Source organism: Erigeron canadensis, chromosome 2 (genome assembly GCF_010389155.1).
Source record: "Erigeron canadensis isolate Cc75 chromosome 2, C_canadensis_v1, whole genome shotgun sequence".
NCBI lineage: Eukaryota > Viridiplantae > Streptophyta > Magnoliopsida > Asterales > Asteraceae > Erigeron > Erigeron canadensis.
In genome coordinates this window covers 9,007,427-9,019,745 of record NC_057762.1, presented here as the reverse complement: position 1 = coordinate 9,019,745, position 12,319 = coordinate 9,007,427, and the positions used below count along the sequence as shown (strand labels likewise).

The following is a 12,319-nucleotide window of genomic DNA, read 5'->3' as shown; positions in this document are numbered from 1 at the left end:
TAGTTACAACGTTTAGATCAAAATGATGATTCATCATTGACTTTAAAATTGGTAAAACATAATATTAGTCTTTCTACTTTATATTTTAAACAAATATAATATTATGTATCTAAATAATAGTAATGTATGGTAATAATAAAAATATATAAAAATTTAGAAAAGGTTTCAAAAGAGTAAAATTTATCTATAAAAATTTAATTTGTAAGTATTGACTTTATGTTATAGATATATCAACTACACTATGATATACATATCTATAACATATAATTTATGGCTAAGTTAATTTTAAACAAGTTAATTTCAAATTTCACCAGATCAAATAGCTCTAATATTTTTTTTGTAAATGTTAAATAATATGGAATAAAATCAATAATAAGATATATGTACAAACAATCAAAAAAGTACAAAAAGTACAAGGTTCTTTCTCTTTCTCCCTTCTTCTCTAGCGAGACTACCACCGCCAACCACCACCTCCTTCTCCGACGAGACAACCACCGCAACCACCATCATCTCCGGCCACCCCAACCACGGCTCCGACGCCAGCAGCAAGGGCTTCGCCCGTACCATAGCAAACCATCACCATTTGCCCATCAAATCCATACGATTCTTATATGCGTCCCTTGACAACCAGTTTAGAACGGATGAGGGCAACGCCCGTACCGTATCTACCCGAAAATGAACCTGATTCTCGCCGGAAAAGTCGCCGGAGGTGGTGGTTGGTGTTGGCAGTCTCGCTGGAGAAGAAGGAAAATGGAGGAATAACCTTTTACTTTTGTACTTTTTAGATTTCTTGTATTATAAATAACCCACCCCTATATATATATACATATATATATATGAGAAAAGTGATTATGGGGCTATTATGCACCCAACTTGGATGAAAACCCCTCACATACCAATATTTTAATATTTTGAATAAATGTTTGGCCCCCAATTATTTTTATGGTTTAAAAACAGGTATGTGAGGGGTTTTTCACTCAACTTAGATGTCTAACAGCCTCATATTTCCTTCCCCCTATAATATTCCATCATTAAATATGAGCCGTTGGTTAATAACAGTGACTCCAATGAGATTAGTGGGACATTGGTAAGTTTTTCTTTTTTATGTTTGTATGGGTGGATTATTGAGGGTTGGAGTTAGGAGGGGCTTCCGAAAGTTTTTTTTTTTTTTTTTAAGTATTCGTATAGTTTAAGATTATAAGTAGGATTTGTCATTACAAGAAAAATAAAAAATAATTAACTAAGATAAACTAATCTTTTAATCAACTAGTTTATTAATTTTATATTGATTCAAGATTTAAACATAATGACAAGTTTTAACTTAAAAGAGATGTTATTGAAACTAATAGAAAAAATTAAGTTTTTTTATTTATATAAGAATAAATAATATGTCTAAACAAATATTTATATGATTTTTATTATTTAAAATCAAATAGCTCATCTTATGTAAAAATCAAATATTTAGATATAAAATCAAATATTTATTATTATTTTTGTTTATATCAAATAATATGTTGTTATGAAATGATAATATGTTATTAATTATATATGTCTACTCGCGTATTTACGCGAGTCAATAATCTTGTTAACAATTAAATTTCTTGTTTTTGTTTAAAAAGAATAAGAATAAGAATTCTGTCTTGTAAAATGAATTGTAATCCACTAATTGCATTCTATGTTACATAAGGACTAAATACTTTATAGTTTATATCACAATTTCTTTCTTTTTTTAATAGTAAACTTAGACATAATAATAAAACAAATTATATATTCAAGTATCTCTCTCTCTCTATATATATATATATATATTAAAATAATAAGAATCCTAACTTTTTAAAGTCCTCATCAATTTTAAACTATCTTAAAACATTGCCGACTAAGATTTTATCCTACATGGCATTACCACATTTTTTGACAATATTTATCCATTAATTATTAAATAAAAAAGATATTTATATACAAAATTAAGATACCAAATGCCTTATACTAAAGAAAAAAATTCCATATGAAAAAAAAAAACAAGAGCCATATAAGAAACTTATAATAAAATAAATCTCAATATGAACACAACCCTTTTAAAATTTCGCAAAGATAAATCTTACCTCCCTTAGAAATTATAACTTTATGTAAACTAAAACAAGGAAATTTTGGCCAATTCTATATAAATATAATAAGAGAATTATTAAAAATCTCATTCCCATTTTTTCCCCACTCGGATGAAACAAATTAATAAAAGAAAAATATCACATCGGTCTGCTTTTGTTTTCAAGTGTAGCTAACAATTATAAATTCAAGTGTGAAAAACTATAATAAACAAACGGTAAATCACTTTATTTTGTTTTTGTTTTTGGTTTTGAAGAAGAAGAGAAATAAAATAATCCCTTTCCACAAGAATTTAAAGATAAAAAAAATTAACCCTTTTTATAGTTTTGAACATTAAATTTATTTCCTAGTATTTTATTTTTGGATATGGGGTTAATTTAGTTGGAACTTTAGCGGATAGCGGGTATTTGTACCACCAAAAATAGACAAGGGGCGTGGCACTCATAGGAAGTGCCAGCCATCTTCCCATTCTATGACTCATACTCCCACTTTGTTCTCCATAATTTCTCCATGCAATCTTCTTCCCATTTCTTTCAAAAATCAAAGATTAATTCCTTCAATCTAAAGATAGAAATCATAATAATAATCATCACCATCAAATAATCTTCATTCAAGAATTGAAAACCTAGGGTTTGTGGGTTTTGTGGTGGTGGCCGAATTTCAAAGAGAAAATAAAGAAAGAAGAATTTCCAACTTAAGTCTAGCATTAACTTACTGTTTGTTGAGGTATTGAATTCCCCTAATTTAGTTTTCATCTTTCTTTTGAGATTAGGGTTCTTGAAGTGAACCAATTTGGGGATTTTTGCTAGAATATGAATTATGGTTAATTTTTCTCAATTCCTTAGTTAACCTAATTGTCATTGAGTTATGTGATGTGCTTGATTATGAAATTCACAAGTTCATGTGAAAATTTTAGTTAATGAGAAGAGATGAATTTTTCTAGTTATTGATATATGGATGAAAATGGTAGGTTGAACTACCTAATGTTATTGTTAAAGATGAAAGTAACTCAATGACAAATGGGTTAGGTTTTGGGTTTAGAAAAGGCTAGTGATTAAGAATGGCTAGGTTGAGCTAGTCAAGTTGTGAATGTAAGCTTATGTATTTTATGATATGATCATAGGTTGAAGCTTGTAGTGCATTATCGTTTTAGCTTTATTTTCCAAGTTGCGGAGGAGGTGAGTACATTTGCATACCTTTATGTATAAGTTGGATCAATTGACCACATCATGTTGAAGCCTTTTGTCCATGGTGGTTTTGACCATTTCATGTTGAAGTTTGTAAATCCATGTGTGGTAATTGATGTGGCATGAGCCCATGTGGGGCATTGTGATTATGAGGCCTAAGATCCTCCGGGGCCTAAGAATCCTGATAGTTGATATGATATGAGGCCTAAGAACCTCCGGGGCCTAAGAATCCCGATAAATGTGATTATTATGATTGTTTAGCTTATATGGATCCATATATGTGTTGTTAGTGTGCAAGGTGAGCATGTAAATGTGGCATGATGGTGTCATAGGTTACATGTAAAAGTCCTTGCACTTTGCCCTCCTTCGTATTCGTAAATGTATGCAAGTATATTCACTAAGCCTTTGCTTATATTTTAGTTGTTTACCCTTTTATAGGTAGTTCCGGAAGAAGGAACTAGTTGTTGGTTGAAGCTTGAAGTATTAGAAGTAAAGGTTTTGCAAGACTTGAAGGTATTAGGTCATTCTTGGATGAATGACGAACTTTTGGTTTAGAGGCTTAGAAATCTCTCTCCTCATGGCTCTTGGTACATTTTGATTTGATGGTCATACTTTTGTTAAAATATTGTAAATGATCAGGTGTAAAGGTTTTAGAAAATTTGTGAAGTTACACTTTGGGCAAAAATGGTGTCAAAATGGGTAAATGACCCATATGATGGTGTTCATGGGATTTGAAACAAGTTGATGTTGTAATTGTGTTAAAATGTGTCTATGTTGTTGATGTCAATCTTTGGAATGTGTTTTAAGATGTTTGTTTTGAAATTTGAAGGTTACAAGTTTGTCATGTGTTGAAATGGTTTAGGGTTGCTACACTGATGATCACTGCGGCGCAGTGGGGGTGGTTTTGCCCACTGCGGCGCAATGACAACCTACCGCCAAAATTGTTTTCTTCCCACTGCGGCGCAGTGGGGCTTTTCCAGCCTCGAGTCTGAGATTTCCCACTGCAGCGCAGTGGGGAGTGCTCAACCCACTGCGGCGCAGTGGGGTATAAAAAAAATGTGTTGTGTTTTCGGTTATCGAGTCCAGTCCTTTCAAATAATGCAATAGTAGTTCAATATGATGTAATTGAATATTTTAGCATTGACTATATGTCACATAAATGAGTAAACGTGATAAAATAATACACGAGAATGAGGAAAAAAAAAGAGAAAAAGTTATAAGCATAATAATGTATTAAAACCTTTAAATGGATATCGGACAATTAACTTTTCATTTGCTCTACACCTTCGAGTTAAAGAAAATGAAGTTTTTTATGAAAATTATTACTTACTCATAGTGTTCAAGAAAAAAAATCATTATAAAAGCTAAAAATTTCATAAAATAAACACAATTTCATAATTATATTTCTTCAGTTAAGTTACAATTTAAAAGAAAATAATAATTAAGCTACAAATTAAAATATACTATAACTCTATAAAATATTAACATTAACATTAGCATAATTATTTAATAATCGTGAATAACTACTTGTATAAAGGAAAATTTGACATAAAATTTGTGGGGTCTTGATTTGTTTTTTGTAAGAGATATATTAATTTAAAAAGTAATTTGGTTTCCATATTAGATTAAATTATATAAAGATCAAACGGAAAAAAAATCAAAAGATTTATGATGTCATGAATTTTTAAAACACTTATAGGAAAGAATAAGAAGTTGCCACATAAGATTTTTGTCTAAAAAAGCTTCTAAAAACAATTGTCTTTTATTTATATAAGAGATTGTTAACTTAACAAGTCTAATTTGACTACAAATTATATTTTTTGTAAAACTATTTGTAATTTGATAGTTTTAAATAACTTGAATTTCGGTATTTCATATTGAGTTTTATTTTCGTGGTTGAAAATAGTTATTATTTTTGGTATTTTTAACCAACGTTATTACTAGAACATCTATCGTCGTTAATGTTATGATAAAATTTTTTTTCTTTTGTATTTCACATCTGTCTTCTATATATATAAAGATAATAACACTAATAAGTAAATATCATCTATTCATGTAGTCCCGGTTGTCGGGCGGAGGTAGTTTATTAACAAGTCATTATATATGTGATACATTTAGTTTCTTTTTTATTTTTAAATTACTATTAATGTTAATGTATTGTAAACTTAATACTATTATTGCAAATATAAATGTTTATATCTACATTTAAATAATTATATATAATCACCTAATTATGTTTATATTTTTCTATATTTTTTATATACATCTACTAATAAATTATATAATTGATACAGAATAAAAAGTTTATCCTATCATAGTTATGATATAGTTGATAAACACTAAATATATAATCATATATGTCTTCTTATAGTCGGCTACTAGATTTTAGACCTACGTTTAATACAATGGGATATGATGTTGTTAATACTACATGTTAATTTATTATGGTTTAAATATTCTTAAGTTTTTTTATTAACAAAATATAACATGTTGCTGTCAAATTATTTGTTTTTGTGTTACACATCGTGTATTACATTCTTACTTTAAACTATTAGATATAATAGTTCATTTTTTAGATAAAACATATCATAAATGTATAATATGACAAGGTTATGTGTGTTTCATATAACAATGACATCTTTACATGTTTTTTTTTTTTAAATTTTATTTTTACATGCTTTGTTTTTCTTATATATGTCAAGACAAATATTTAAAAAAAAAAAAACCCCCTTAAAAGAAAGATAGATCATCGCTTGATTCACGAAGAATTGTACACTCAAGATTTTTTTAATAGTATTAAAGTATCTAGCATATCAAATCATCGCTTGATTCTAAAAGTAAGTGTACCGGTTATATTACTTAAATAAACATAGATCAACTAGATCGATTATGTAATGACACCAAACTTTCAGTAAGGAAACTTGATGAGCGTGTTGACAAAGCTTCGATACTTTTTGGTAGCAATACTGAGAAATTTATTTTCAAACAATGATTATCAACAAGTTGTATGTTGCATTTTCAACAACAACAACAACAACAACAACAACAACAAGACCCAATCCCTAAGCGGGGTATGGGGGGTGAGTTGTAGACAGTCTTACCCTTACCCAAAAGTAGAAAGGTTGCTTCCATAAGGATCTCCGACAAAAAGAAGTAGTAGGAAAGTGTAAAGAGTTTAATTGTGTATGTTGCCTTTTCGATAATCAAAACTAAATAGTCATTAATAGTTTTGATTTTAAACAACAATGACAAACATACGAACACCACATAAAATGTTATTTGTAGGAAAATTTTGAGTCATCTATAATTCCTTTTATATTTATGTTTAATCATGATTTAGTTTCAACAATTTTTGCAACTTTTCTTACATAATAAATTATAAATTCCTTCAATTTGTGGACGTCTTTATTGATGATTTCTATTTTTAATTTTTTCGGAAATGTTTGTTTACTGTATACAACTATTCATTGTTTGTTATTATAATATTTTTATTGTATGTTATTTATGTTGAATTACGTAGAAAATAAAATAGACCAGTGCAACGTACGGGTTTCACCTAGCTCATCTAGAAATTCAAAGAAAACCTACTAGTACTAAAATTTACTCGTAAATTCTAAATCTTTATAAAAGCCTATGAGGTATGGACGTATGGTTGGTTCTCAATTTTTCTAGCGGTGTTTTTTGGTTACTTAATTCTCGTACATCGAATAGGAATCTATTTGCCAATAATAACGGCCGAAAGATCACCCTAAAGACAAAGCGAAGACTTTGGATTCCCTAAAACCCACGTACGCCTCTGTCATCATTCCAATTACATCCCGCCACGTGTACGATTCTAACTGATCAAGATCTATCATATTTTCCATTTTAATATTCAATTTTCTCAATTATAAATTAAATTCTCAAAAACAAAAAAAACATTTTCACACTAAAATTTGGCGGGCGTTTCAAAAAAACCCTAAATACTAACAACAGCATAGCAGCAGCCCCATTTTTTCTACAGGTCCGTATACTATTATTAGCTATACATTTTCTATATTTAGCTCTTTTCAAAATTAAACTGGTTGTTACTTTTTTATTTTTTGTAAAATTTTTTTTACAGGGAATAGATTTTTACACCACAAGTTATGTTTTGATTAATTTTTATTTTTTAATTATTGAGTCTATTTTGGTAGATAAAAAAAAAATGGGGAAGGTGTTATCAAGATCGAAGAAATCGAAACAAAAGCGTCGAATGAGTCAATCGAAAAAGTGTCCGAAACGAAGTAAAGGGTCAGAGCCTGGATCGGCATCAGGAGGAGGAGGGGGGTGTATGGATCTTGGAAAGAAAAGGGTTGCTATTTTTGATGAAAATCATGTTATTTTATCATCTCCTGAAAGGTCAAGATATGCTGCTGGACCACCTGTTGATTTATTTAAAGAGAATAATAGTTTGCCCTCCACTCCGCGCCCTGATTTTGGGGTTATTGATTATGAGTCCCGCCTCGAGTCTCTGCCAATGGAATTGCTGGTATTACTCATTTTTTTTCACTAATAGGAGTTGAAAGTGTGCTTTTTGAGGTGTTATTTTAATGTCTGTAGAAGCATTTTAATGTTTGTTATTGCTTGAATGAATGCCGTAAAAATGATCTGCATATAGAAAAACACTTTAATAACCAATCTTAAGCATCCCCTGAATTTGATTTTGTGAATTAGAATGACATGATGAAATATAAGAGGTTCGTCGTTTTTGGTTTGTTTTGTGAATATGTTTTGTGTTGTAATTAATCTTAAGCAGAATAAAGAGCAAAATGGACAAACTCCCCTGCCCCTTATTTAGATAATGTTGAGGTTACACTATCAATCATAAGCTGATTTGTTAAGATGTTTGTTGAAAGAGTGAAAAATCCCTTTGTGGTCGCTGTTTGATTTATTGATGAGTTTGGCGAAAGTATTGAGTTATTTTTTTTTATGGGTAAAAGGGATTTTTCCCTGGTTAGCTCAAGTATTGAGTGTTATCTAGATCTAATTGAAAAGTTTCTTGTGTGTCTTTGGCATTGTCTATGTTGTATTCAGGACAAAAGTTTTGAATGTTATCTTTGACATTTTTACTTTAGATCTGATTTGTTTATCTCTGTTTGTGATTTAAGGTCAAAATACTTTGCCATATGCACCATGACCAACTTAAAGCTGTTTTCCATGTTTCTGAGAGGATCAGAACGGCCGTAAGTATCTCTGTCTGTTGTTTCATTTTTACTAAACATATGGAACTGTCATTTCTATGCAGAACTTTTAAAAATGACTGCTTATGGATTGAACCAGGTTATTGTAGCTCGGAGGTTTCATTTTAATTATACAACACCAGATAGGTCTCGACAAGAGATGTTGAATACGATGACACCACTCCCTACGCAACATTGGCCTTTTGTGAGGTGGGTATATCAATTCTCATTAAGTCCGTTCTTGCTTAAGGATTGTGGCCTGTAGAGTCTAATAAGTAATAACGTGGAGAAATGATTATTTTATATGCAAGTCAAAACGTATTTGGTTGGGTATACCTGAAACCAATTTTACACAAAACATCTGCATACTTATAAAGATTTAGGGAATCGATTACAAAATAGACTATAACTTTAATGAAATGATGTATGTGGTTTATGCATCCATTTAAGGGACTTTTGACTCGGTCGAACCATTTGACATGTTTGCTTTTAATTTTCAATTAACTAGATACCTGTTAGAGATAAAAAAAAAAAAAAAAAAGTATCCTGGATCAACCCATTAATAACTGAATGGTCAGAACTGCAACATCTAAATGGCAACTACTAAATAACAAAATTTGTTATGTGTTGCAGCAAGGAAGATGAAAAGAGGAAAGTACTGACATTACCAAGAACTCCAAAAGCACCTAGGCATGGGCCTCGTCCTCCTTCCCGCCTTAAGTTTGTTGAGATGCGCCAGGTGGCAGCTGTTTTATTCCAGGAGTCAGCATTTCCACCGAGGTACACCGTTCCATCTGCACTGCCAAAACCCAAATGCAGATCATTTCCTTCCAACAGAGTGCTGTTTGATGAAGAACTTGAGCTTTGTCAAGCTGTTGCTCAGAATAAACTTCGGTAGTAGTTAAATAAACCTTTATTATATGCATGTACAGTTGTGATTTCTTTTCATAGGTTCCTACCATTCCAGGTAGTTAGTGTACATTGTGCAGTTTTCGAAAATTCTGATGTGGTGGTCAGCAGCTTGATGGCTGCCTAAGATATTGGTTACTTGGATAGTTTGGTAGTGAACGAATAAATAACGTGTCTATCTTTTGTTTAGTTGATGTTGAGTGGACATGTTTTTAGTATGTTTGATCTTCTTGAAAATATTATGATAGTACTATAAACTTTGTTCTTGGATGGTTTTTCTTCACTTTTGAACAGCAAGTTTATGAGAGCCACTTATGATGCAACTGTTATGCTGAGAGCCTGAGAAAAAATGATTTCATCTGTGTTTGAGTTATGTTGGTGCATGATTCTTTTGATTTTGCCCTCTTTTAAAAAAATTGCTGATACTGACCCAATGGGTCGTACAATGACTTGAAGGTTGTGGTGGAAGCTAACCTGAAAATGCTTTAAATAAAAACATGTACTTCGGTTAGATGAACTTGAAAGGTTTATGCTCACGTCAAGGCTTTTTTAAGTCTGAGTTTTTAATATATGTATCCGTGAAAAAGTAAATACCTTTTAAAAACCCACAACTTCTTGGTTGACTAGTTAAAACTCCTGCATAATGTATTGTTGTGTCTTAAATCAACGGGCTGTCTAAATCCACCATGGAATGTTCGTTAATCACATTAGGCAACCTTCAACAGCGATACCGTTGTCACAGGTATTACGAATCTGACACATACCTTCAGCAACAATATCACTGTTGAAATCCTGGTTGGGTTACTAACAATTTTGGTCGGTAAATCAGGACGTTAAATCAATCCTCAGATACAATGCCAAATTCTAAACGTGTTGGAAAAACCAATAATTCAAATGAGATGCTGTATAAAAACTTTGAACACTTCCGCAGTTGTTGACTTGACCCAAAGCAGCACACAATTGTACTTGTCGCATGCCCATTGCCCTGAGTTTATTTACATGTCTTTTTCAAAATGACTTGTATACAACTACTTTGACCTCAAAAGGATCACTTTCTTACAAAACTGAAATTCCCAAAACTAGAAAATATACAAATATTAATGCATAGATTCAAAAGGTAGCAAATATTAATGCATAGAATCAAAATTGATGTTCCACAAAAGAAAAGTTAGTATATCAGAATAAGTTGCCCAGTGAATTTTCAGTTCAAGGTCATCCTTGAATTCATCATTCTAGGGACTCATCATGAATCAGGTTAATAGGTTATATATTGGACTCATGAAACCAGAGATTTCATTTTTATTTTGTTGACCACTATTAATACCAATACCCGCCTACATTTTCTATAAATATGGAGCTAATGCCCTGGGTCATCATACTCTTACGGGCTGTTTGATCTTGGTATTTATGAGAATTCGTAGGAAGAAAATTAAATTTTTTTTTTTGTCATGTCGGGTTAAAATGAGAAACTCTTCACTTTATTTCACCAAATTCATTTATAATTTTGAACCAAACGATCTCTTAGATTTTTTAAATTATTTGATTCGCTTTATTATGACTTTTCATAACAAAGTTACTCTACTATAAAAACCATCTCAATTTGATCATTCGGCTCTTATCAACAGGTTAGCCGGTCATAAACTATTGACTTAAATGTTAGTTTTATCTGTGTCAAAGTAAACATAAAAAAACGTATATAATAAAATAAAATACGAAATCACATATACTCATTTCCTCACAAAGCAGCTGAATTTCAGGTGACATATATTGCAATTTTACTCACCAAACATCCTAGTTTTTGTATTCCTTTACATGAGATCATCCATCATTTTATTGAACAAGGAAACTACTCACCATGTACTCAAGATTAGACTCACTTGTCAATTTATCCTCTGGCCTACTTTCTTAAAGGCTTTATTGTACTAAAATTATATAGTGAAGGCCATCGAGCATCGACAAAAATATGAAAATCTCTAAACAAAAGGTTGCTTGTGTTCATAGATAATAGATATTTATATATATATATATATATTATATATATATATATATACATTATAAAACAATAGTTAACCGAGCCTTCTAAAGCACTCCTCAAAACTAAAGCTATGTTTAAACATTGCCACGTAGGATTTATCCTATGTGGCATCTCCATATTTTTTTAACAATATTGTATAAATTTAATACAAAATATTAAATAAAAACAATATAATAACAAATCAAATCTCATACTCCTATATTTTAAAAGAAAATCCCGTACATGAAAAATACAAAATATTCATAATATCAAATCAAATCTTATACTTCTATATTAATTATAAAAATCATAAAGAATCACGTACATGGAAAAAAGAATATTTATATCTAAATCTACTTTTACTCCAAAGTTTTCCAAACAAAAAAAAAGTAAAAATCTATTTTTGGAATAGTTTTGAGCATGAAATTGCATGGACTTTCAACTATTTGAAATTATAGCTAGATTATATGAAACTTTTGTAAAAAATGTATAAACTATATCAAAATTTAGAAATCATATGAAAATATATTATTATTAGATTATATATAACAAAACAATTTTGTTGTTCATGTCTTTCCTTCTCTTGGCCGAACATATATAATAAAGTAACCGAAATTGATTATATATAACAAAACAATTTTGTTGTTCGTGTCCTTCCTTCTCTTGGCCGAACATATAAAATAAAGTAACCGAAATTGGTTTGTATTCTAGCACAAAACAAAGTCTATTATATAATGATAATAATTGTTACTTGAGTTTTATAAATGAGTTTATTGGTTGACGGAGATAAAATACTTTATTTCTTGATTGTGTTTGAGATTATATTTTTTCCATCACTACATAAGGTATTTCCTTCATCTCTTCAGCATAACTAAAAGCAAAAACTATAATGAATTTCTCTTATT

At 30.3% G+C, this 12,319-nt stretch overlaps 1 protein-coding gene across 1 annotated transcript; it reads left to right on the top strand.

The window, feature by feature from the left end:
• Nucleotides 1-7,209: 7,209 nt before the first annotated feature.
• LOC122589879 (F-box protein At4g35930-like) lies at nt 7,210-9,618 on the top strand. The gene is made up of 5 exons (XM_043762205.1): nt 7,210-7,293; nt 7,466-7,800; nt 8,420-8,494; nt 8,592-8,701; nt 9,125-9,618. The coding sequence occupies exons 2-5, from the start codon at nt 7,477-7,479 to the stop codon at nt 9,387-9,389; spliced, it is 774 nt and encodes a 257-aa protein (XP_043618140.1). The 5' UTR covers nt 7,210-7,293; nt 7,466-7,476; the 3' UTR covers nt 9,390-9,618.
• The last annotated feature ends 2,701 nt before the right edge of the window (nt 9,619-12,319 follow it).

Coding starts and splice junctions, on each gene's coding strand:
- LOC122589879 (XM_043762205.1), top strand. CDS start 7,477: ATGGGGAAGGTGTTATCAAGATCGAAGAAATCGAAACAAAAGCGTCGA. Junction 7,801..8,419: donor CTCTGCCAATGGAATTGCTG/GTATTACTCATT, acceptor TTGTGATTTAAG/GTCAAAATACTTTGCCATAT. Junction 8,495..8,591: donor CTGAGAGGATCAGAACGGCC/GTAAGTATCTCT, acceptor GGATTGAACCAG/GTTATTGTAGCTCGGAGGTT.